Source organism: Apteryx mantelli, chromosome 4 (genome assembly GCF_036417845.1).
Source record: "Apteryx mantelli isolate bAptMan1 chromosome 4, bAptMan1.hap1, whole genome shotgun sequence".
NCBI classification, from domain to species: domain Eukaryota; kingdom Metazoa; phylum Chordata; class Aves; order Apterygiformes; family Apterygidae; genus Apteryx; species Apteryx mantelli.
Window position 1 is genome coordinate 50,469,518 of NC_089981.1, and position 27,465 is coordinate 50,496,982.

General features: G+C 39.7%; 1 protein-coding gene across 5 annotated transcripts in view; it reads right to left on the bottom strand.

Annotated features, from left to right (window-relative positions):
* Positions 1–9,191: 9,191 nt before the first annotated feature.
* PCNX1 (pecanex 1) overlaps positions 9,192–27,465 on the bottom strand; it is a 92,352-nt gene continuing 74,078 nt past the window's right edge. For all 5 annotated transcript variants that reach the window (XM_067296540.1, XM_067296537.1, XM_067296539.1 and 2 more), the window contains 11 exons: positions 26,772–26,987; positions 26,059–26,312; positions 24,883–25,113; positions 23,374–23,474; positions 21,920–22,070; positions 19,223–19,453; positions 18,564–18,838; positions 16,590–16,831; positions 15,075–15,511; positions 13,505–13,645; positions 9,192–10,074 (listed from right to left, as the gene is read on the bottom strand). In XM_067296540.1, coding sequence (XP_067152641.1) covers positions 9,934–10,074; positions 13,505–13,645; positions 15,075–15,511; positions 16,590–16,831; positions 18,564–18,838; positions 19,223–19,453; positions 21,920–22,070; positions 23,374–23,474; positions 24,883–25,113; positions 26,059–26,312; positions 26,772–26,987 — 2,420 coding nt within the window. In that variant the 3' untranslated portion in view covers positions 9,192–9,933. The remainder of the gene's footprint in view (positions 10,075–13,504; positions 13,646–15,074; positions 15,512–16,589; positions 16,832–18,563; positions 18,839–19,222; positions 19,454–21,919; positions 22,071–23,373; positions 23,475–24,882; positions 25,114–26,058; positions 26,313–26,771; positions 26,988–27,465) is intronic.

Sequence of the window (27,465 nt, forward strand, 5' to 3'; positions counted from 1 at the left end):
TCACAGGGCACAGACAAAGTGCTGCTGCGAGCACAGGGACGCATGACTTTGCTTTATCTCTTGCAAGAGGAGAGTGACACCAGGGCCTGGCTGAGGCAGGGCCCGGGGCAGGGAGATCCGGTGCTGCGCACCGCGATTGCAGCAGGCAGCGATACAAACCACCCGATGCACGAATGCTTGGAGCAGCGCAGCGGACGGCTTGGGCTCTGCAGCTTCTGGGGGCCTTTGAAGTTGCAGCAAAGTGCCTAATGGAGCAAGAAAATGAAATCTTGCCGTTGTCTTTGCGGAGTTTGCATTCGCAGCTGCTTTGCTCAGAGGAGGGCAGGCATCAGGGCTCGACCCTCACTGGGAGAAGGACGTGGGCAGAGCGATGCCGGCCGGGCCGGGGCAGAGCTTCAGCAGGGCGACAGGCTCCCAGAGAACTGCCCTGAGCTCACCCACAGCTGCAGCAGCAGGGGCACGCAAGCGCTTTTGGCCCACACGTGCTGCAGCCACTCTCGGTGTGCCTGACCAGCCGCGGTGGGAGCCAGCCCCAGCCGTGCCGGTGAGGCAGCTGCAGGGCTGCTGTTGCACAGATGTGTGATGCAGGAAGGAGGGCAGTGACATACCACCCCGTAAAAGCCTGGCAAAGCTTCCTGAGCTGCCTCAGGGGTATCAGTAGGGAATACGGGCTGCTCTTTGCTCCCACACCATGCAAAGACCTCGTCAGCAGTTTTCATTAATGGGTGCGGGAAGAGGCTTGTCCTTATTAATGTGTGGTAGCCTAGCAAGGTCCCAGGTACCTCATTTCAGACTGTGGGTTCCCTAAATGAATTGCTCAGCTTCTGCAGTAGCTGAAGGGATTTGAGCCCTGCCCACTGCTCATTCCTGCCTTGGCACTTTCCCCCAGCAGGGCTGGGGTATGTGGGAATAGGCCAGGAAAGCAGAGTCAGGGCAAAAATTACTGCTCCCCTCCTCCATTCCCTATCCAGGAGAAGGTGGGGGGGGAAGTCTTTTATTTTTAGAGTGGTGTCAGTTCCCACCATGGCCATGCAAACAGCTGTGCTGGCTGACTGGGGGAGAGGTAGCAGCCCCAGCAAAAAGGCAGGAACTAGCAGGAACTTTCTCCCCAAGCCTCTCCAGCTGGAGCATCTGCTCCAGCATATCCATCCACTGAAGGGGAAGAATGGCAATATTCCTCTCAGTACAGGATTAACTGGGAAGCTCAGCACTGACATATTGCGTGTGAACATTGCTATCAGTTTTGCTGCTTAGCTTAGCAGAAACATCTGGATGCTCTGGCAGGGGGTGGAGATTAAAGTGACATCATTAAAAAAAAGAAAGAAAGAAAATCAGAACGCTGGATAGAATGGTTGAGCAAGCAGAAAACCAGGTGGGAATTTAAAGATTAGCACTCTGTAATCACCGGCATTGTATTCTTTTACTGTGTCCTCCGTGGCAGAGGTTTGCAAGGGCTGGCTCTGGCAGACACCAAAAAAGGCTGCCACAGAGCCCTGCGATTTTTGCGTTCCTCCTGCGCAGACTGTCCTTCGCCCCTGTTTAATAGCGTCGCGGGTGTCGCGCGGCAGCTGATGCGGGCTGCCGCAGGCCGAGCGGGGCCCCGGGGCGCCCGGAGCGGAGCGAGCAGCGGCCGCGGCCCCCAGCGCCTGCCCGCGCCGGGGCCGCCTGCCCGCGCCGGGCGGGCCGCTGCCGCCACCTGCCGCCTGCCCGCGCCGGGCGGGCCGCTGCCGCCACCTGCCGCCAGCCTTCGCCTCCTTCAGTCGGTGCAAAGGCGGGAAGAGCGCTTCAGCTCAACGGTTAATTTGCAGCAACAAACGTGATACGAGAAAAACAGCAGCAACCAAGGTGAAACTGCGGGTCTCATGCCACGATAAAACAGCGGTCTGCTTGGAGAAATCAATATCTTTCACACACACCTCATGCTCAGGGTAATAATTTGAGCTTTGGTGCTCAGAGTGCACGTGATGTGCAAGAACTGAATGCATCACACACCTGTCAAAGCCTTATCTGCCTTATGTTCCATCTTCACAGCTTGTAAGTTGGCCCCCAAAAATCTTCAGTGCCTTAAGAGAGCCACTACTAAAACGTGAGGTGCGGCTGCAACAAAGCTCTCTGAAATAAAGAGCACTCCCCTTCACGCTTGAAGGCCCAACGCGGGTTAAATGAGACCTGGGTTCTTGCTGCATGGTGAAACGTGACTGCCTTCAGGTAATCTGGAGGCCCCTACCTCCAGCCACCCACCCCCAACTCTGACCCCTTTAGAGGTGCCCTTTTCTCTCTTTAACGTTGTAGCAATCAAAGACTACTTTTTTTTTTTCTCCTAAACACCATGTTAGAGCTTCACAATCCCACCTCAGCTTGTGTGCTTATTTATATAATATAACAAACCTAAATATCTAGCACTAACAAAGACCTGCTTCTCAGTAACCCTATCCTTTTCAGGCTTGTTTCTGATAAATAATAGCTTTAGGACTTTTTTGATAAGATGGTAGAAGCCCCAAATTTGAACCTGAGGCCTACACTGCCTAGCAGCATAGACAAAGAAAAATATGCTGGCTTTTCACAGTGACAGAAGAACAGATGCAGGCAGGAGAGCTGGAAAGGAACCACAGCTTCTCTTCAGCTAAAATGTCTGTCTGACCAAAGTTTTCTCATGCCTGTAATCACACTAAGTTGGTCCTGTAGGGATGAATTCTCAAGAAAAAAAAAAGGTTAAAACAGAAAAACTTGTTGCACAAGCAGTTTAACTATTTGAGCTCATTTTGTATGTGGCAGGAACATGACTTTCTACCAAGAACATTTGGGTGCCCTGCATCATCACCTCTGTACGTTTTTAGTGCTGTGACATGACAAGCTGTTATATACCAGTATCTGTTCCCTCCCCACCTCCTTTTACTTAAAGAAAAAAAAGAAGAAAAAAAATAAAACAAAGCCAACCCACTTCTCAAAGGGTTTGCTCTTCCCAGCATGTATAAAATAAAACTTTGTGACAGAGCAAAATTCATCCAACCCCAAGGGAAAACTCTTCAAAAGATGCACAAAGTGTGTGAGGTGATGTTCTGCTGCAAACACAATCACCTGCTTGTTTCTGTACAAGACTATTTTTCAGATGAAAGCTAATTAAAAACAAAATACAAGATCATCTTTGGCATTACAAGGAAGCCACGTGATAGGCATTACACTAGCAAAGAGGAGGAGGATGTTTTTGAAGCAAACTTCCTGATTATTCCCTCTTACCATGCTTTGGCTCCCATGTCAAAGTAGACTTGGAGCACATGCACTGGATTCCTTTCAGGCAAAACTAACCTGATAAATAGACTCCAACCTCTAAGGGGCATTCAGTCCACAGAATGAAACTACGGCTTGTAAAGCCCCTGAAACACGTACATTGTGCACATCAGGTCCTCAGCACCAACCATTTTACTTCACAGATTGGTTTCTATTAGACAGCACTACCCACTAACATAAATATAGCTTTTAACTTGACCTTTGCTCTAGAGCAGAATGCTGAGCCATGCCTCTCCTGTGCTTGCACTATCCCCTACCTGACCTAGGGCTGAATTTGGCAAGCAGTTATTCTACAGGCTTTTCTCTAGTTTTGGAGATTCCCATTCACCTCATGCTCAAGGTGACCTAAAAATCCCACATTGCAGGGTATAGTTCTTGATGGCAGACCTGGTTAGCTGTTTCAATAGTAAAGGAGTCAGGAGTCAAAAGGTCAGGGACACTCTTCAGGTGCCCACTGATTGCACTATACTGCTGCTTGCTCCATAGTGCCTGTGGAGTGATGGATTTTACCTAAAAGTTATATTCCCTAAACTGACACAGAGCAAAGAATCAGGAACTACAGCACAAATCCATCTTCCCCTTTACCACCCCTAAATCACTGGGGGATTTGCCTTGGAAAGGCACAAGTGCTGTAGCAACTGGAAGATATCGGAAGCATCTCACAGGAAGTCCAATCACTGTATTACCAATATCTTCCATATGCTTTAGAGCAGGGGTCAGATGGAGCTTCTCACTTTTTTTTTCCTTTTCTTTTTAACTATCACTATTACAGGTACAGCTGCAACCCTGGGCACGTTTTGTAAACAGACCACTTACAGATGTCTTTCGAAGTTCTCAAAGAAACTTCCTAGCTTTTAGTAAAAGGACCTCATTTTTTCTTAAGAATTTGTGGGGTAACACTTGTTACAGTTGTACTTTCCCCCCTTAATCATAAATTAAGGCCAAAATAAGCTATTGGTTAAAATCACTGTGTCTAGTACAGGCAAAAAGAAGCAAGTTTCAGGAGGTGGAGTAATTTTAAGAAGCATCCAGTCTTGATTTTTGAACACCTACAGATGTCCAATGATTAAAACAATCATTTTTATAAATGTGTTTAAAAAAATCCCCTTCTAAACTTGGAGGGACAAGATCACATTGCAATTCCATGTGCTAGCATGAAGAAATTTGAGATGCCTAGGACCATATACTGTACAGATGGCAGATGAATATTTTTAAGTTAATCTCACTGTATCAACAAGTGATTCATGTAAATGTAGAATTCATCTGGACTTTATACAACACTGCACTTGGCTATCATATGAAGGACAGCAGAAAGTTAGAAATCACTTATTAACAACACAGGGCAAAATATTTTCCTGCAAAGTAGGAAGAATGAAAAGTTACTGAGCATAAAGACAGCAGAACGGTGTTCTAAGCTTTGAAAAAGATTTGAAGTATTTCATCTGAATCTCATAATTTAGCTATGATAAATGCAGAAAGTGTACTTGAACAAAGACAAGAGAAATAACATTTTAATTACAGAAAGGGAGCCACTACTGCACACAATATTTATATAAAAACTTAACCAATTGAGATACTCCTGGTAGTAACAAATAGGAACATCTGGGAAAAAAAGCTTCTTCTACTACTACAACTACATAAGAAAAATCAACTTAAAATAAAGTTAAATCCTTCATTAAAAGGTGTTTTGAGCAGAGTAAACTTAAAAATAGTGCTTACAGGGAATTTGAGAGAGTGACATCTTAGGGAATGTAATGTGAAAGTACAATAAATGACAAGTGAAAAAAACTTTTTTTTTTAAATTTTATTTCTCAGTGTTTCTTCACTGTCAATACTGTCCTTTTGCTGCAACATGTTGCAAAAAACCCCTCAGACTTTTCCATTTTAAACAGCTACAATATTTACAGGCTGTTTCCAATAACACACGCAGACACATACACACTCAGACACGCAGGTACATATATCCCTATCCCTGGCAAGGTATCCATTTGCTGGTAGAGGCAATATATATTTTCATTGTCCATTAAAAGCAAAGCCATCCTCTTTCATTCATGGCTCTACTCCCCTCTCCCTCTATTTCCTAATCAACAGCTTGTTGTCAGGCTTTCTTGGGGTCTTTATGTAACAAGTTAACATATCCAGCTATTTGATCTCCATCTTTCAAAGTTGTGGACTAAATGTACTGGGGTTATCTATTCAAACTGTACATACCAGAAGTCATAAAAATTGCTCAGATTCAGATGTGTGTAACTGTGAGTGATGCATGTATACTCCTGAAATCTTTTGGAGCAGCCATCTTAAATCACCTTTATGGAAATATGCATATCATGCTGCGGTGAAACAAGCCACATGCTTTACTTTCCACCAAGGTGTTATGTACCCACTTTTTTACTAAGGCACCAGTAAGTACCAGTATAATTTCTGAATGTCCAGCTTCACTGAATGTACTGCATTAAATTATCAAATACTAAGCCAGACAAAAAAAAGTAGATGCCTATATAATAGGTATAAAATTCCTTAATAAAATTAAGTACATAAAACCTGTGGTGGTATAACCCCAAATCCAATAAGTTATATATTTTGAATAATATTGTTAGTTGTAAGAAATGCAATCTACCCTGCTCCATCTTGTGAATGGAGAATCCTGTAATTGAGAAAGATCTTTAAAGGAACTTTTTTGTGTCTACACTCCTAGGTTGTATGGAGTTGCGTGAAGTGATCAGTGAAGTGATCTGAAGTTGAATCCAACTGTAAGGCATCTCTTCTCCCCCTCGCCAGCCTGCATGAGATAAAGCTTTATGGCCATTTGCCAGAAAGCTGAGGGCACAGACCTGTGCCGCAACTGTTTTCACCTTCCATGTCATCAGTCATCCAGGCTTGTCGTAAGAGCTCTTCACTTCCCAAAGAGGTTGTGAATGTGGGGGTGAGGAATGCCTGGCCATGAACTACGCAGCTGATATGAAAACTGAGGTCAACACTTAGAAACATAGCAAATGTCTCAACAAACTGGCTACAGGACCATTCACCCTAGAATGGAATTACCCAAAAAATCCAAAACAAAACCAGAACACCCTACCCACACAACAAACCCTCCCCACTCTGAAGTCACTTCACAAATGCTGAACCACAACAGAGATCCCCAGAATTCATCTTTCCACAACTACCATGTAGCATAAGGGGCTCTGAATTCTAGGTATCAGCAGTGTCACATATGAATGTTAGGGTTTTGTTTTTTGTTTTTTTTCCAGAACATTTTAAAAGATTTCACAAGCAGGTGAAGTGGGGAAAAGTTAAAAAAAATTAAGTAACAATCATTTTACTGATGAACGTAATCTGCTTAGTGGGGTTATTAAGCACTTTTCTGTAATTGAGTATTTGTTTTAGTGGAGCAGTAGTCTTTATACATGTCTCCATAGATACCACCTTTAAAGAAATCCAAGGGAAACAAAATAGATGGGGATCTACCTGGAGGCTAAAACAAGACTTAACTGGAATGTTCGTAAGGCAAAAGAACATCATCACACAGTGCAACTGGACAGAGTTAAAGCACTCTTCTATAAAGGGTTCTCATGAAAGTTTAGAAAGATCTAAACACTGTACTCTATGCTGAGGTCAGTCTGGACTGATAGGAGACTAATTTGAAAACAGTTATCCTTTCTATACTCACAACGGAAGAAAAATACTACACATCAAGGCTAAGACCAAAAAAACAGAACAAAAAAGAAGTTATATCCATCTGGAATAGTCTCCTATGGACAAACCTATCCTGCTGGGAGTTAGAGGAAAATATTTGATGGGTTTTGCCATTTTACAGCAGAACCAAGACACTAACTTCACACAAACCAACATATAATCATACACAAATCTTAAAGTTCAGAATATGGGAAAATTTTAAAAAGTTTATTTTCACAAAACCTTATGGAAGAGTGAAATTGCAACTAGGTTATTTCAGTTGAGCAGATCTGGAACAGGCGCAAGCACTATTTGAATGACTTCACAACAGGTGTTTGCTGAATATCTGAAAGAAGCTATTAACCTGTTAACTGGCCACATTACAATCCATCTCCTGATGACAGCACACTAGAAGCCTTAAGATAAAAAACAAACAAAAAAAGGATTCATCAACTCTCTTTACCCTTCAGGAAAGGTCTTTTTCTCCCATCTGCTGCCTCCTAATCTAATTCCAGGCAATTACTTTTTCTTTCTCTCTCTCTTTTTTTTTTAATTAATGTTAACAGGTTATTGATTCCTACCATGTACATTACCAGCAATGGACATTGCCACTATCTTGCCTTAAAGAGAATAAAAAGATTGTTCAAAGTCAGCATTAACATATTGAAAGTGTTGCTTCAATCAAGTTTTAAACAACTTCTATGTACATACTTTGTTTTTCAGTCATCTGTTTATCTCCAGGCTTCAATACAGAAAAACAACTTTGCAACTAATATCAAATGGGGGCCTATTTCCAAAGAAATTCTTTTTAAAGAATGTTTATGAAGCAATATCCCTAGCGGTACACAAAACCCTGTAATTATCTGAAGGGAAGGATATAGAATAAAACCTTAATTCAAATGGCTTCAATTCAAAAGTACACCTTTTCTTTGCTCCCAACAGCAAAATTACAAGTCTGCTGAAGAAAGGTTCATCTATTGTGCTACATCTTCAGATCTGCAAGAGATGAATTCAAGTACACTATCATGTGCACATCTGATAAACTATGTGGAACAGCAAAATTATTTCAAAGGTGGCAGATCCAGAACTGTGCATTTATACCAAGATTAAATATGATTGCATAAACAGAAGAATAATATGCAACTGTAAAATGCACAGTACATGGAGTACAAGCTTTGCATATTGTATGATGTAAGCAAGGCCCCAGTATAATACACTGGGACCAGTATTAGCAACTGACTAGCTACCAGGCATACAGAATTACCCTCTCATGGCTAAAAAGCATAGTGACTTGAATCCGAATATCATTTTTTAGCTAGCTGTTTCTTCCCACATTTTCTTCTCAACCCATGTAATTTCACTCTTACATTAGGTATATAATGAACAAGGTTTCTCTGATGTCAGAGAAATAATTACAATAACCTCTGTGACATACCAGAAGTGTCTTCTGGTTACGTTATTTAGGAAGAAGTGGAAGTGACCAGGAAGAAGATGGCTGCTCCCAAAAGCTAGGACTGTGTGCAGTTTCCCCACAAAGTCCTACATTATTACAAACCAGAAACAGGAAACAATCACAACAGGTACATTTTTTTCTTATGGATTAAGAGAAGCGAATCATAGGAGCTGCAAGTCAAAAAACAAACCGCAGTTTCCCTCTCACACTCCCATGATAGTTCTGAGTTACTTGTTTCCCTGAATACACACATTTAAAAAAACACAATAAAACCTAGGATATGTAACACATGAATAATTCAACTTCACAGTTATAAATACTCAAATTACACTTACATAGAATATATAATCATTGAAAATAAAATTCAAGTCATAGAAAAGAATGAAGACCAAAGGGAAAGAAAAGGCAAGGTGGTAAAAGTGATAAGTTTAGGGCTGTGCCTTCTATAAAAGCTTTTTAAAAGATAAAGTCAAGTTTTTTTTAATTGGATGGAATCAAAAAAGCCTCCAAGAATCATGAAGTAATGGACCTGCCCCTCCCCATTAAAAACAACAACAACAACAAAAATAACTATCTCTGCCAGAGAAGAGCCAGCAAAACAACATAGCCTGCTCTGGGTGTAAAGAAGCAAAGTAGACATGGCTAGCTAGTGGAGGACAGATGAAAGAGTATATAGGGGTCCATTTTAAAGCTAGATGTGTTGTACAGACTTGATGTACCACTGCCACCACAGTAAAGTCTGATGTAGTACAGGGATACTCAGGTACATCTCTAGACATTTGTTACTTTACCATTTATTGTGAAGACAATGCAGCAAATGCACTTGTATGAAATACAGAACATTGAACCAAACCCATGGCACAGCCCTTACCATCAACACGTATATTGAGAAGGAGGGGATTAATCCCAAAGGCAATTTAAATAATGGTATTTTATATATTTATATTTATATATATATAAATAAATGTTCTCGGCAATCTCAGGGTTGTTTTTAGTGCATTGCTGTAAAAAAATTAGTGCAGTTCTCATTAATGTTTTAGCTCATAAGGAATAAGAATCTATACATCTGTTCAGTCTCTTCTTGCCACACATGAAGCCTTTATATTGTGTTTCAAAGTGAAGGTTTGTACGCTAGTCAATTTCTTTAAAATAAGGTGAATCAATTCCACGTACTCTGTGACAAGACATGGCAATTTTTGGCAAAACAATTAGAAAAATATGAGGTGCTCTGATCTTAGAACTGAAAAGTTTGTTGATTTAAAGCATTACGCAATGCATAAACAAAATTTATAAACAAGAAGATATGTCTCAACAAATTTATCCTTCATGCAAATGTTTCTTCAGCAGCTAACAACTTAAAATTTCTTACACTTGTTTATTTGGGGCAAGGGGCTTAGACAAATCTGTTTCAAGTCTTTTCCTACAACCAGACCAAAGGTTCATGCCCTGGGAACTGCTTCTTCTGCCCCCTCCTCTCTTCTGAATCCTTGGAGAAGGGGAAGTTTAACTGTCAGAGAGATTCACACTTCAGCCCCAAGTTCGAGGACTCCAGTTTCAACAACAGCAACGTATTTATCTTCAATTTGAACCAGCAAGATGGTCTTATCTATGTGGGACCGACTACTTGGATCTCTGCTGCAAGGCACCCAGCGGTGAATCACCTGGAAAAAAATCAAGTATAATAAAACATGAGTTCCAGGGGGAGAACTGCCATTTCACAGTTGTCTCTGATAATTCAGGACCTTTGCAGGGCAAAGGGAGCAATAATAAAAAAAGCTATACTGTCTTAGCCACTCATTTTTCAGTGAAAACATACCCACAAATGAGCTATTCATGTAAGTTTTGCTAGAGATCTGCAGCAGCTTATCTGAGAACTGCCAGCCAGATTCAAATTTTAGTGGGAAGAAAAACTGACCCAAATCAGAACCAAACAGTTCATGAAAACTGTGAATAATTATAGAAAAAGTGTACACATAAGGAATTTATATAATTGGAAGCTCTAGCTGTAGTGAAAGAGTTTCAAAATATCTCAATGTTTTGCAGCACAAACTACAGTTCTGTGCCATTATCAGGAGTTAGTGTAAAACAGTCATCTAAGTCAACTCCTTGTCTTAATTTGTTTCCTACTCACTTTGAATTCAAGGATGTTCTTTTAAATTCAATTACTCAAAGATCATTTAAAATGAAAATTATTACAAAAAGGAAGAATTTCAGAAACACTGCCATGAACTGCTATCACATGCTCCCTTGGACCTAACAGCATTCAGGTATTTTCATCTGCTGCTTCCAAGAATCCCTCCTGATACTGGCCATCAGAAGAACCCTTTTCCATCCAGGTCTTTGTATGACCAACTGTCTGCTCAGCTCCCTCCATAAAAAAAGCACCCTGCCTTTAACTTCTGGATGCACCAAAGGAACAACAGGAGTGGTCCAGTAATGTGGCTTTACGTATTGCCACCTCCACAGGAACAGAATGCTCTCAAATTCCCCAGCTGTGGGAAGAAAACTCTAAATTCAAGCCAAGGTAAGGTGAAAAGCAAATAAAAACAGTATTTACAAAATCCAAGCCCCAGCAGAGTTTAAGATTTCTAAAAGAGCCAGATAATTAAAAAAAGAGAGAGAGAAAGAGAGAAAAGGAGAGAAAGAAAACCTTAAGTAATCTACATCATCCACAATCAAATCCAAAAGACACCTTTAATTATCACTGTACCCAGCTGACAAGCTAAAGATTTCTCTAATACAGGGTAACAAGACTCAGCCTTGTATAGCACGTGATCTATGCTGCATCCATGGAGAGAGCATTTTGTTTGCAGAAGCACAGTATCTTCAGTCTCCTCTTGCTTGATGCAAAAGTGCAGTATTCAAGCAGTTCTTTCAAGCCCGATTTTATCAAAACCTGTCCAAATAAACTTTACATTGTTCTAGAGTGAGGACAGGCATATTCCATCCACAGATGCACAAAACATTTCCCAGTGAAGTCCAAGTATTATATCCCTGTAGTCCAACTTAAAACTGGTGCCTTTGAGCTAGTGGCTTACTTCAAAGGCATCAATATTGGGGCTTCTTAACAACCAACAGTATATACGTACAAGCTGTACAGAGTGTAGCTCACTGCAACCATTCCCCCAGTTTCAGTTTCACCTCCTGCTGAATCATGATCAGCATTCATTTGATGCTGATAAAAGGAGCAACTCTGACATTAATAAGACAACTGCACATTTTCTATAACAGATAACATGCAAAATTACACCACCAGATAGCAAAGAGATAAGAACCTCCTGGCGGGAGGGGGGGGGGCAGGAAGAGGTATCTTGCTCTCTATCCCATAGAAACATAATGCAGAGTAGGCTTTAACCTGAAGAACATGCAGCAACAATCTAAACAGGACTGCTACATTTCCTTGAAGAAACCCTGTGATGTCTTTGTATATTACATACATAATACTGTGTGCTTAGCCAAAGAAAAGGCATAGTTGGAAAAGGTGCACTATGACTATGTAGTGCTCAGAAATTCGAAGTTACTCCTGTAATATCACACTTAAATGAGTATTACTAAGGGTGGTATCATCACTGTCAAGACTAACACAATAGCCTCCTCATAATAGTTACAATGTATTTTTATACTTTATACAACTCAAGAAACCTGATACAGAACACACACAAATCTTAAGAGCAATGACTCCCAACCTTTTGTTACAATTCAAGCCTGAATCTTTATCTTTTATACCTATTTGCAAAGTCCAGGAACAATGTGGCTGTCTTTCTATTTTCTCTTCACTCCTGTGTTTTCCCATTCTTCCACTCTTTTTACTCGCATCTACTTTTGACTGTTGCTTCTTTCCCCTTGTTATGCACCAGAAAATCTATATGCCACTCAGTACATGGCCATAATTATTGATACGTAAGTAGTACCAGGACACGTGTTTTTCTGAGGCTGAACTGCATACCGAGAGAGCTAACATAATGCTTTGGCTGGTAAATTGCTTGATGAGCAGCTTCCCAGAAGGTAAGAATCATTTCTGTCTGTCTGCAGAAAGGACCATAACTGCAGTATCAGAAAGAAAAGACTATCCTAAGAACTAATGGCTTTATTGATACTGGTAAGCTTACTATAGATAGTCAAAGCAGCAACCCCTCTGAATCTAACAAATAAGCGACACTTCCAAGTGATGTAAGCAGTCAGTCAAAGCAAATTCTTATGAAGTGTCAGCACTGACCCATTCCAAATGAAAATACAGTAGCACCAAAGAACCAATACAGACACAAACGTCAGTGACTCTTCCCTGGCACTATTTACCAATGAAAGAATATTCATTGGAGAATCTTTACACCTAAAGGTTGAAAAACTATACCCTTCAGTAAAAACCAAAAAACCCTCAAAGATGGAGCTTTTTTTTTTTTTTTTCTTCTTCTTCTTCTTCTTCAAAAAAGAGACTATACAGAGAGACATGCTTCTCAACTAATGCAGTTTTTTTAATGCAGTTAACATCCCTACAAAAGAGGGAGATGAAGGTAAGTCATACCCTTTTGCAAATTTTAGTTATAGCATATTTCTTTTTTAAAGAAAAGTAAACACCTATTACATACCTATTACATAATCTAGACACTTAAAGACAATCTATGTAGCTCTGTTTTCATCAGAATAATTTAATTTTAAAAACAAATACTGTTAACCATTCAATTAAGCACTAGTTGATAAATTTACCTTCAGTATTTGCTCAAGGACTGACATCTTAAGGAAAGAAAAATGAAGGCTGAATGAATAAGCACAGTGCCCGAGATAAGTTCATGAGAGGAGTAGGAAGAAGGCACATATGAAGATGTGGTTGAAAACATTTGAATCATCCTGCATCTTTTCGATACAGCTGCAGAAGTATCCTTCTGCTCAAAATTGGAATCCTAGACCTGCTCTTCCAGCAACAGTAACTTAGAGGAGAGCTGCTGAGAAAGCCTACTATAAATCTATCCTTGGACTTGATATCTAGGCAGTCTGACACACAGCCAAGAGATTGTCTGGTGCCCCCCATCTCCCCTTACACTTTTTTTTTTTTTTAAATACAGATTAATATGGCAGGTTCTTCATGAAACTTACATGGCCTTCCATGCCTTCCTGAGGACTCCAGTCTTTCCAGCCGTTTCTTCCAGCTTTTAGCCGTATCACCTCATCTGGCCATTGCAGCTCTTTCCTTTTTGACATGTTGATCCCTTCCAGTACTTGACTAGGGTCCATTATCTATAATTATAAATAGGAATTGAGTTTTGACCATTAGTTCATCCAAAATTCAAAAGAAATAGATAAAACTAACTATCCTGTTGCATACTTCTGGAGAAGTGACCTCAAACCCCACAGAAATCAGTTTCTGACCGATTTCAGTGTTGCATACTCAAGCTCCAGGTTATGAAAAAGCTTGAGCAGCACAGAATTTGGAAGTTAGGTCTGTGGTTTAAGAGACAGCTGAAAAGATACTGGTTCACTACTGTCTGAAGCAGCAGCTCTGGTTCCTTTTTCTACCCCCTCATGCAGCTACACCAGCTCACAGAAGAGTCTGAGGAGCTGGCACAAGACAAGCATCAGCAGCACATGGCCCAATAGGAGGGAAGAGGAGTTCAGTGACGACAAGCTGCTAGAACTGGCTCACCACTTCTCAGGATGATATACTGCGAATCATGAGCTTAGAGAATTTACTGGTAGGCCAGGCGACTATTTACTATTAGCATGATTAGCCAAGACCCACCCGGTGTTTTGAAGTAAATTGGCTTTCCACATTTGAAAGAGGGCAATAGGAGAAAACTCTTTAAATGTCTTCCTATACAAGGACAGAAAGAACTGTATAATATCCACTATCCAAGGGTATATGTCAAATTTGCGTGCATTCTCCTCACACAGGGGAATTAAACAGCTTTGTAGAAGGGCCCTTGTCTGCAAACAAAAGCTACAAGCTCAGACCTGCCAAATTTGTCAACTTTGCTCACTATGATTAAGACCTGGTTTCCTCTAAAATGAGGTGATGTCTGCAGTGAAATCAAATTCACGATGATCTGTCCTATTAATTACTTCTTGATGTTTCCCACTAATACACTACCAAAGACATGTATGTGGGCCTACTGAAAGCTAGATAGGCAAGAATACAAACTTACGGATTTCCACAAAATGAGTAAGGCTGCCATAATTAACTTAGTCAACGGTGTACTGTCAGCTGCTCAGTGACCCAAGCTTGTGGCAATAACCAAAGACTAAATACATATTTTATACTTACTTCTGTGGAAAATTTATTCAGTTTAGAAGAAAAAAAGATATGTGCTTTCAGCACTGCAAATGAAGCTGTTCAGCTTTACATGTTGCCATGAAATAGACAGACAGTACAAGCAAAACAGCTGAAGTGTGAAACAGAATAGAGTTCAGCTGACATTCCCAAACCTACATTACAGAAATACGCGAAAGAAATGTAAGCAGGCATGTCTCAGCATACAGGAAGGCTGCTTGTCCACAAAAGCTTATGTTTACATTAGTTTTCCAAACATAACTGCACAATAGTTGTATGCTGAGGCATTCCAGACTGTGTATGTATTTAGAAGTATTAATTTCCACAAGATAAAGATAACGCTAACAAAAGCAAATGGCTAAGGAACCATAAGTTAACTTGTTCTTCTGGACTATTCACCTGGATTCTGTAAATAACTTCATCCTTTTTGGCTTGCGTTTGATTTGCAGGACTTGCATTACCACCTAACTGACCTTCAGTTGCATTATTCCCTCCTTCTGTCCCTAGAAAGCCTGCAAGGGCATGCTGTTTACAGGCTGGGATGCTTTGGCTGGAGCTGCTAGAAGAAGGTAGGCCATGCTGCACGCTGCCCCCAGTCTGGCCTGTAGGTTCCATTTGGTTCACCATGGATAGGCGGGACTGGATGGATGATGGGAGGTTACGAAGGGATATCTGACTGGTGGAAGAGCGCCGACAAGGCACAAAGCCTGTTGTGGATGTGCGAAGAGATGAATGACGACTGCCGTAGCAATAAGATGAATGGCTAGCTACTGAGGCACGGGCAGGGGAATGTCTGACAAGGCTTGACTGCACAGAGTGAGAGCTGTGACTGGTGCCTAAAAATAAAAGATACAGAATCAGAAGAGTTTGATAAAGCCTCCCACACATATTAGATTTTCTATACACAAATGTTTTAGCATGTAGATACAAAATTGATGGATCTATCAAAAACATCTGAAACAGCAGTATTGCAGAGAAGAGATCTGTTGCACTTTATACAGTGAAGCATCTGAGTCTGTTCAATTCATCGTATCTTAGAAATTGTTATTCTATTCTATCTACAATCCCAACAATACAAATGGCTTGAAAAGTGCTTCAGCCTTGCTCTTACCACACAATCCGTCTCTTAAAGTGACTACTTAAGTTTCCCATACTGAAGACATTACAACTGGTGCAAGTGTCCATGTTTCAAAATACTAAACATTCTTTCTTAATATACTTGACTGCACATTCAAAGATTGAGTCAGAAAATCTGTTTAATGGACTTGAAAGCAGGAAACAAAAATGGCAACTTTCATGAGCATTATTTAGTGTCATTACCTTTCCTATACTAAGCATCTGTATACTGAATACTTTTCCATAGCTAAGGACCTAAAGATACTTTTTAAAATCAAAAGATTTTCAGTACATTCAACTATACACATTTATATCCTTTGTGAGCAAAGGCAGCATTTGGAAAAGCATATTTGCTCAGCCTTGCTGCTTATCACCTCACTAACTACGGATCACTAACTACAGAGTCTTGGATAGGATTCAGCTAAAATACCATAGAAGCAGACAATCCATTCCAATGTATAAATAAGAAATACAAAGATATTTACAAGATATGGCAAGTTTAGTGTTCACAGGCAAAAATGACAGAAGTCAAAAGGTCAATCATGTAAAAAAAGGTGTTGCAAAGAGTTATTTCATCTATTTTGCTATCATAACCAGAGCCCTAGTGCTCTAATCTCTGTTTGGGAACCTGTCATTGCACAGAACAGCACTGTAGTTTGAGGCATGTATCCAGCAGCTGTTAACACTGCATAACCAAGTTAACTTTTTTCTTGTAACCTAGGCCTACTACACAGCTGAAAGACTAGTTCTGGCTATAGGATTGTACTTGCATAAAATTGTTACTTTGTTTAACTTTACCCAGAGTTGCCGGGTGAGTTGGAGGATGAGTTGCAGAATGAGTTGTGGGATGAGTTGTGACAGGAGGGTGCTGTACTGCTCCAGGTCCCTGCCCTGTAGTTGCATTCCCTCCTCCTTGCGACATGCTGCTCTGCGACTCATTGATAGCTGCATTGTTACTTGTGCAAGAAGCCCCACCTCCAGCATCTGAATCTTCAATATTTCCACCACTATTGCAGCCAGCTCCACAACCTTTCCTTAGTCTGAAAACATAATGTAATCGACAAAATATAGTCAGGCCTCCTGAACATCAGGATTCCTTATGATGATGCCTAAATGCCTTATGATGACAAGCAAAAGGCTTCACTCAGCACAGTCTGTAACATTCCCTAAAATCAGGTAAAACTAGATTTTATTTTCTAAGAATATGCTCTGTCGATTTAAAGGTTGCATTCTGGGAGATGACCATTTTCTTCATGATAACTATTCAAGTAATAGTTATTTATGACATGCCAAATCTTCATACACAAATGCCTTTTTTGAAAATTAAGCCCCTCTGAAGTATAATAAAGTGATACAATTCTACATACAAAATGCTGGATGAATGTGCTGGTTATTTGATAACAGTATTAATAAAGTTTGTACTCTCCTTATGATACCACCCATACAGCTGGTCTTGTCCTGAAAAGTCTTTCTGTAATTTAGATGAGCACAGAAAGAATGCTGGCATTCTTTTTAATATATATTTGTTTTCTTGTTACCTTTAGTAATATACTCAGCTTTTTGAAGCTCTTATTGCATGCTGCGGTTCTTTGAATCAAATTCTCATATGAAATTTGAGTATTCGTCTGGCAGGTTAGCCAACATTTTACAGAGTATATAACCATACAGAGGCATTTCACTGTATTATTTGCATAAACAAATTTCAGATGGACATAAAAACACAGCACCTTCCTCCTCCTTTCAATTCCTGTTATTTATTTTTCTTTTCCTTTGATCCCATTCGAATACACTGAGCAATCCTTTCCAATTTTATTTGCCCCCGGGACTGAGAACTCTGAAGCATACCCAGCTTGTATCCAAACACTGTTCTGTGTTATACTTTCATCTATTACTCTATCCACATGTCAGACAAGCGGATGATGATAGAAGAGACATACACACCACAGACTGTAGTAAACATGGCATGTCCGGGGGGAAAGCAGCACATTCTGTTTTGATATCCTGTAGATGCTTAGGTATAAATATGAATAACAGAACAGCAACAAGAGAGTTCCAACCATGGTACCAGCTCCAGGAACTGGTAAGAACTGGGACATACATGTCACTGCTGCTTTCAGGGCCAAAGTCATAAGGGGCCACAAGAGAAGCAGAAGTTCTCAGGGGCTGTAAAATACAGCGGGAAAAGAGTTTATACGGGGTTAGCAAGGGATTGTAAGGAGGGAGGATATATCATGATTGCTACAGTAACTTTTTCTAGCTCTGACATACAGGGTATTTATAAGCACTTACGCAATTCTGAACAACAACAATTAAAGCTTGAGTGACTATGCATGAACATACCCTAACAATATTAGTGTTGGCACTTGCATGCTAAATGTTTACCAGACTGGAACCCTAATGAATAGTCCTGATACTGCGAGGCTGGCTTATAGACAGGAAAAATGCAGGTACTGAAAAATAACAGTTGCATTGTCTCTCATTAGCAGACCTGACATTAGAACTTAAGTTGTAATTCTTGCATCTAGACTTTGTCCTCCGTTTTTTCTGAGCTGTCATTTACAGTTTGTGGCTTATTATTTATATGCCTTGAGGATTAACTCCTGTGCCACAGAATTTGCCATATGCTACAGATGTCCTTGAAATAAGAGACAAGGAATATTTATTTTTATGTGACTGAATATTATAAATTATGTTCTGCTGGCATGCATGAGACTAGTTAATGAAGAATGAAGCATGAACACATACTAATGAGAACTCATCTCCACTGCTCACCTGTGCCAGGTAGACACTATGAAGTTTCTGATATTTCCTAAACTGATAGCTCCGCCAAGAATCTCCTTAAGCTGTTCGTGACTGTCCGAATAGGAAGTAGTCAAAGGTGAGACATAGATTGGGTATCCAATTGGCTGGTCGCAAGAGGAGTTGATCATGTTCCTCAATGCTTGTTTCGCATTTTGGATACTTCCTCTTTCTGGATTACGATTACGCAGAAAGACAAGCTCCTGCTGTTGCCCTGCCCACAGGCCACGCACACACTCCTTATTCACCTGCAAAAGACGACAGACAGAAGCCAAGTAGAAAGGCTGTGTCAGAAACTGAAACAATGAGAGCATGCAAAGACTGCTTTGCTATAAATAGGCCTCTGCACTGTAGACCTACAACCATTGATGTTCACTGCTCTGAAAGGACACAGGCTACAACAGTGAAAGTAAAGCAAATCTGAGAACAGCATGGGACAGGGGGAGGAAGATATCTGAAGGCAGGACCTAATTTTCTGACAAAAATACTTCTACTACATGAAAAGCAGAATTCCCAGCAATAACAGGTTAGTAACAAAAAGGCAACTGTTTGAGTCAAAAATAGCAGTTTGTTATAATTATTACAGCATACTACAACACACCATCATGTTGGAATGTACACATAAAGCTTACCTTAATGACCCTGAAACTGAGATAGCGTTTGTTCAGCATGATGATTTTATATTCATTGGTGCCATCATCCATTACATGACGCAGAGCGAGAAGAGAGGGAGAATTGGAAAGAACAGCACTCCGCCAAGCAGGGTCCCCTTCATGTGCTATAACTAGATTTTCTTCATGGGTTGTTATGGCTTCATAGAGGACAGAAGGATCATCATATTCATCTGGAGAAGTGAAATGATCCTGTTTCCAAGAATGAAGGTTTAAAAAAAAAAAAAGGTAGCATTTCAGATATTAATTGCATACAGAAAGTAAACATCTTGCATCTCAAACACATGAAGAGCTCATCACATTGCACAAAATTAGACATCAAAAATAGTAAACACCTACTAAAAACCACAGTTAAGGGTGACCCAACAGATCCATTCTTGTTTGCTTGGATTTGTTTCCTTTTTAACTTAAAAAGGAAAGGATTGAAAGGACCTGCTTATTATTGATTCAAGTAAATTTCTGGTGGAGTTTTACACTAGTTTTATATTATATCTATTCACACTGACTGTAAAAGCATCCTGGTTTTAGCTTCGATTACTCACAAGTCTCCAACTGTAACACACACTTAAGTAAAGCATTATTATTCACTAGGACTTCCTTCCTATAGATATTTTCATATAATAAAGTTTATCTGTATTTTCTATTAAAAATGCAAATTAATACTTGATAACAGCCTGTTGCAGCATCACAGAATCACAGAATGGTTGAGGTTGGAAGGGACTTCTGGAGATCGTCTAAGTCCAACCCCCGTGCTCAAGCAGGGTCACCTAGAGCACATTGCACAGGATTGCGTCCAGGCGGCTTTCGAATATCTCCAGAGAAGGAGACTCCACAACCTCTCTGGGCAACCTGTTCCAGTGCTCTGTCACCCTCACAGTGAAGAAGTTTTTCCTCGTGTTCAGATGGAACTTCCTGTGTTTCAGTTTGTGTTCAGTTTCAGTTCAGATACTTTAACACAACTTAAACTTGGTAGTCAAGTATGACTACTGAATTGAACTTGCTTATTTTGTATTTAGTCACAGAACCTTCTGATATAGCTAAATCCCCAATTCTATCTTCCTAACATTTATATGCATTCTGATAAATTAAGGGAGTTCTTTGTATTAAGCAGAGGAGTTGATTCAACCACTGTTAATTTGGGGGAACTTCCAGACTCTGGAGTAAGGGAAGGTATGTGATTTAAATTACTTAAGAAATGCAAATAAGATTTATCTAGTTATTATGGTTTTCAAGCAATCTGTTCTTTTGGAGTACTAATACTTTTTCCTCACAGGGTGCTTATCACTCACTATGGAGTTCCTTGTACTTGTTGAGTTTAGTAAATAGGCTCCCTGGACAGAATTTGAGCTTGCTCATCTTCACCCTAACTTCATTATAAAGACCAACCCCAATTTCAGCTTTTTGAATTGCAAGCTTCTCATTCTCAATTGAAACCTTACTGATGGGATAAACGAGTCATGCTAAAGTGTCTATTTTCTTTGAAGTGTAACAATGAAAAACAACAACTCCCACTGGACAACTGGAGAGAACTGTGGAGCTTTGAATGGCACGATGTCCTTTTAAGCCAACTACATATATATGCAGAGGGGAAAGATGAGGAAGAATATTAGGAAGGTTATTCATACAGGAATCATTTCTAGAAATGTTCATACAAAACAGGGCTTGACATATCTTCAGCTGCTCTACATTTGATGAAACTTTCAAGCCCTGGGCATAAAGTGCATTACCCTTTCCTTTATGTAATCCCACGGATGAGCTGTAATAGAACACAGGGCAAGACATGATAGACGCACGATTTTTGCCCATTCCTTCATTTACTTTTTAGCTGTCCATCTCGGTTGCATGCCCTTTCCCTGTTTGTTTTCCTCCTCTTTTCCCCCAAGTATTATCATCTCCCTGTTTTCCCTTGAAGTTTGAATCAGATGCCTCAGGGGTAAGGTGTGACAATGTAGGTAAGATAAGGCTTGCTAGCAGTCTTTTATTAGGCAATTGGTATGGTTGGAAAGCAATCAAACAAGGTTTTGAACACCTAAGACCTTCTTCAGGTATAAAATAGAAGTGAAATGCAAATTGAGAACCATGGCTCAGAGTTTAGATAGTAGTTAGACCTATTTTAAAAAACGAAAGGTTTTTGACACCTGTAGACCAGGCAGCATGTTGGGGAAGAAAGGTTTTTAAGCATAAGTCTGTCCTACTCCCCCAACCACTGTGATCCACAAGCTCTAAATTGCTTCTCTCTATGTGTATTTCCCCTCAGAAATAACTACCATACCACTGTTGTCTCCTTCATATTCACACCCCCTTCTACTTTACAAGTACCAACTACCTTTTTTCAGAAACAGCCTGATATATTTCAGTAAAGTTTGAGGAACTGTTTTTATCTTGCATTTTAATTTGAAATTGGCAGCTTCTCTCCCAGACCTGAAGAACACGTGGCCAAAAGCTGGGATAATCTTTTCAATTATTCCAGTTGGTCCAATACAGCATTACCTCTACCTACAAATCTTGTTTTAGACATCTTGGGGGCAGGTGGGATTCATCCAAGGCAAGTAGAAAGAACTGCATGTCCTAAATGTTTCTCTTCCAGCACTTCATCTTTCAAGACAAAGAACAAAAGACAGACAAGAACTGGAGACAACTTCCTGTCAAATGTCTTACCTGATGTAGTTTAAGTGACATGCGTATTCCAGGAACCACCACTTTCCTTAGCAATTCCATGTCAGCAAAGATCCACTCATCTCTAATTGAAGATATACGGAAGTCACCCTTAAATAAGGCATGCAGGCCATACAAAAAGGATTCCAGATTACTGTTGAAGAGAAAAAAAAAAAAGAAATCCCACACCCCAGACATTAACACAAACACACAAACACTTCCACTATTATTTATCATCATTGACAACAGCAGAAAATTCTGGATTTACACTGAGCTGCAGAGAAAGGCATACAATTCTTCCCTATAAAGGCAATTTACAGAAGGAGAGCAGGAGAAGAAAACATACAATCAAACACATGTGTAACAAAGCCAAGACACTAAATGCTTAAGTACACAAAACATCTGATGACTAAACTAAACTATGCAACAGACCTAGTGTATTTACATGGACTTAAGTAAACAGGAACTCTGTGAGAAATGCCTGATTTTATTCTGAGACTATTGAGGAGAAAATTTTTCAGGGACTATAACACCACAATGGAACAATTAAGAAGGAAATTTAGCTTCCGTTGTGGATGTTTTACCACAGAATGAAAGTCTTGACAACTTTCTCATTCTTAGTGCCATCATTTTCTTTTACTAAGCTAACTTAATGCTTCTAGGGAAATTCAAATATACTTTGATTGTTTGCCTGTGCCTGTATACCCGCAAGATCTTCATGGGGCAACCTGCTGGCACTTAGAGGAATTAGCTCCCCTGAAAGTGAAGTAAAACAGGTTTTGCAGCTAGCATCCAGCTGACCAATAGCTTCCACACCTGATTATACCACTTTTTATTCTGTTTTTAAATCATCACCTCATGATTTCCTGACACATACAGCCTCATTTTGACACTGGCTTTCTAAAGTAAGCTGAGGCTGTTAGCCTGCAAGGCAGAGGTTTCCCACATGATAGCAGAGCTCAGTTCAAGGAGAACTGTATGAAGCAAGACTGCTTGCCACAAAGCCAGCTAAGTTGTGAAGCTTAACACAATGGCCCTATCTAATTTCCATCAAGACATGTTCTCATTTTAAGAAGGTGTTCTCTCTTTTCCCCCTGTTTATACATAGGGCACATACTTGGAGTAGGAAATGAAGCTTACTTTCTGAACTCAGTCCATCTAGATTTTCATCAATTATCACTGATGCTTACCCACACCAGAATTCTCACTTTTCTTTAGTTCAATAAAAAAATGCTCAAATTCAAGTTCTCCTTCATTGGCTGTTCCTTAGGTGAAATTTCACTGGCTCTTACAATGAAAATAGGTTATGTAGCATATCTGCCTAGTTTAAGGAAAGATGGAATTCATTTAAAAAAAAAAAAAAGTAAGAGGCACTCATCCATTACCTAACCTAGGTGCCCAGAGGTGCCCAGAGGGATTTTGGAGAAGGGGAGCATACAGCAACAACATTTTATTACCTAGACATATGATGGGAAGCTGTCCCCAATGCTCTCCGCCCCAGAACACATAGTCCATAACACAGTGTCACCAGTGATGAGTCTTTACTTGAATCCAGTGGCTTGTAGTAACAAAGGAAAAAAAAAAAAAGGGGGTAGAGAGAAGGAAGAAGAGTCAGGTGAACAGAGTTTAAAAATATACATATATATCACTACAGAAGAAAAAATGTTCTGCCAGAAGGAGTAAAAAGACAACAGCCCCAACACACACAAAGGTACACAAACTTAAGTGTGCACATGTACCTACCACACCAGGTATTTCTGCTCAGACTTTCATTAGGAATTATTTTAAAGATGTAAAAATGTATGTTCTACATACTTGCAAAGAAAGACACATCAAGCTGTATTTGAAACAAGTTGTAAGCTGTACAGATGCATAAGCTTTCTTTATGCATACTGTGTATCTTGTATGCAAAGAGTTTTTTAGCAAAATTATTGTGTTTTTATTAAGATGAAAATACTTCTAGTGAATAAAGTGGATTCTCACTTCATATTTAGGAGTGTATAACTGAGTTAGCTGAAAACTTCTGTAGATTATAGCTTTACTTAGTGGAAACTCACTCTCAACTAGAGCCATGTGTTATGCCCTAGATAACAGATTGTGTATCCAAGTGATCAAATCTGATTTTCATTACTTACACAAAATATTTCACAAGACAGTCACTTGAAATGACATGATCATCTTCAGCTGTTGTTTGTTGTTTGACTGCAGAAAGCTTTAAAATCTTATACCCTTTAAAATGGGCTAAACTTTCACTCCAAAGTAAACCTTCATTCTGAAGTCTCAGATCCTTCGTTAAATGCGAGAAATCAAATTTTATCCCTCTCCTTTTAAACTCAATCAATTCTTGCTCATTCTCAAAAGGCCACACTAACTACATCACATATGATTTTTAGTAAGCAGCAAGAAGTCAAGCAGTCCTCTACAAAAATTCTCATAATCCTATTTAAAAGGCAGGAGGGCCTAGAGAGAGGAAAAGGTTTGGGTATGGAATGATCACTATCACATGCCAGCAGTTCCAGCGATCCAAAGGAGAGGCACAGTATGAGGACCAAGTAACATGCAGTCTGTTTTATATAAGCTGGAGACAGCTTTTTTTTTTTTTTTTTTTGGGGGGGGGGGTTATAATTAGGGTTGATCTATAAAAAGGAAAATCTAAACATACAACAACAATTCTATAAATACACCCTTCTCTATGTAGATAAATGCCTGATTAAGATTCAACTGATTCATGTGAGCTGGAAAGTGAAAATGCATTATTAAACAGGTTACATCATACACTACTTACAGTTATTTAAATGGAAGTCTCAAGGGGGGGGGGGGGAACACCCAGTGAACTACAAACTGTTTTGATTACAAATCTTTATTTTAAACTGAATACTAAAGAACCCTGCAAGCCAAACCAACAAGAAAAACACATAAGACCATCCTAGAACAGTGAACAGCTTCCCTCGCATGTTTATACCTACCTTTTCTCTTCGAGAGCAGCAATACTCTATCCAGTTCAGATAAATCACACAGAAACTCTCTCTTGAGATCCCTGCCAGACGGTGGTCATAATCCTCATCAATATTGGGATTAAATGTTGGGTCTACATCAACGTAATTGCGGTCTGTACACAACCGCAGTCCTTCCTGCATTGTCTCATTAGCTAACCATTCCTCTAGCTTGGGGGACGTTGTGACATAATAAATGATTCCCTGTAACAGTAGTAGTAAAAAATACATGAGACTATATTGCAATAAAAGACAATGTCAGTTGTTTCAACTCACTTTTGTTCCTTACCAGGAAAAACACAAGTAGTACACAGTAGTGTTTATTTAGCTTACAGATGCAATGAATTTGAGTGCTCAGAAAACACAACAGGTTTGCATACAGGTACATTTTTCAAAGATTTAGAATGGTTTCAAGAGTTCTAAAGCATGTGCTGAGGGACTAGGGAAAGAGAAAAAGGATGGGACAGGATTCTCACTGTAGTTCTGTAGAATATACATCAAATAAATGGGAATTTTTACCTACTGAACATGGACACTTAGTACATTTCTAAAATAAAATTTAGCTTTCTAAGGTAAATTAAAAGATAGGAAAGTTTAAAGCATGCTTGTTTGGAAAAAAAGCCACATGTATATGTGTGTATAAATATCTGGCAAGTATTTCAATCTAAAGTTCTCCCACTCTGAAAGATGGGAGCTTATAAGAGACATGAAATAGTATGCAAACTGATTATCTGAGGAAATCTGAGGCCTGTAGAGTCCTGTAACAACTTCAGGGTTTTTTTTTGTTTTTTTTAAACAAAAATGGGTTTGGCCAGCTTTAAAACAACAAATCAGCTCAGCTTTCTCTGATAGAAACAGGCTAGATATATTCATCTTTTCATTTACTTCACCAAATTTTACATTTGGGTAATAGCCTTCTGAGTTTTGACTTCCATTTCAGCTGGAAAGTGTCCTCTCTTTGTCCTAGACTACATGATCGTTTTCCCACTTACACACCAGAATACAACTCTGTCCTCCTTTGATGAAACTGTTCATATGTCTAAAATTTGTATCACATTCTATGATCTTCTGATGAAAGACACTAGAAGTTTAAACAGTTCCTAGCTGTAATCAGCCTTCCTCCAACATTTGTATTAATCAGAACCATACCTTCACATAGTAAGTGGTGAGAATTTTTCGCAGATCAAAGACTTGAAGCATGGAAGCTGCACTGTTGTCAGTGATACTATAACCCTCCAGAACATACTTTGTCACAAGTACTTCCCAAGCCAGCCAACGCTGTCCAAAGGCAGCATTAAAGGAAAGCATATGAGGAAGGTGGCCTGGTTCACAGCAACAGAAACCTTCATCTTCCTCTACACCTTCAGTGATGGCCTCTACTTCTCGTTGCTGGCAGTAAGTTCCTTCAGAGAAAGGGAGAAAAAATAAATTTGAAGAAAGTTGAAAAGTTTATATGATGGACTTAAAGGTGACTCATATTTACAAGTGTTTAGAATCACACAAGTCTCAAACTGCATTTCTGTGAACAGCACGTGAACTACTTGTTAATTAACAATAGTTCACTGTTATAATAGAAAAATTGGGTAGCTTAATTTACTACTGTAGGATCACATATAATAATTTGGTGAAGGTAAGAAACAACTATGGTAGCCATGTTGCACTAACGGAAAATGGAAAGAGAGACTTGCATGTCTCTCTGGAATAAAAAGCTAGCTTTCCTCACAAGTGAGGGTATATACAGAGGTTCTACAGCCCATTTTCAAAGCAAATCATTTACAGAATAGAACTGAAAGTAACTTCAGTTTCCAGAGCAGAAGTCTGCTTTGCAAGACAGACAGTTAATAAAAGTGCAACAAACTCACCTCTGAATTCAAGCCCCCTCAGCTGAAAGGTGACCAGGCCATTTCCTATCTCTATAAGGTGTACAAGTGCATTGAGGTAGTCAGAGGCTAGGATGAAGCAGTCCCCAGTACTATAGTTTCCCCACCGACCCAACAACAAGTCTCCACATAAGCTGTGCTGAAGGGAACGGGTTAAATGTTCATAGAAAATTGAATTCAGGTTGTTATCATCTGCACCTGCAGGAAAGATTGAATTTGGGTTACCATCTGAATCTGCAGAAAAACTCAAGCTTGAATGTCAATGAAAATTATTGCTTCACATTTAGTCCTGTATTTTCTTAACAGCAATTTTGTTTCAAGGTCCCATCTCTATTTTTAGGGACAACTATTCTGAATAAATGCTGGGTGAAGTTTAATACTTCACCCATGTTTTCCCCTCTTACTGACTCACTCTTCCATTTACCAAGTTATTCCTTCAGTTTCACTCATGTATCTCCCACCAGTCTATTCTATATAATAATGTGCAAAAATAAATGAGCACAGAAGTATCTCAGTAATGACTGGTTGTGCTGGTCTTAGGGATATCATTGAGATATCCTCAAATAACATTTGGCTTCTTTTTAGCTACTTAAGAATAAAAAGCAGAACAGCTTTATGCATACTTTGATTATAAATGAAGGAGAGGAAAGTAAAGCAGATAAACACATATGGTGGG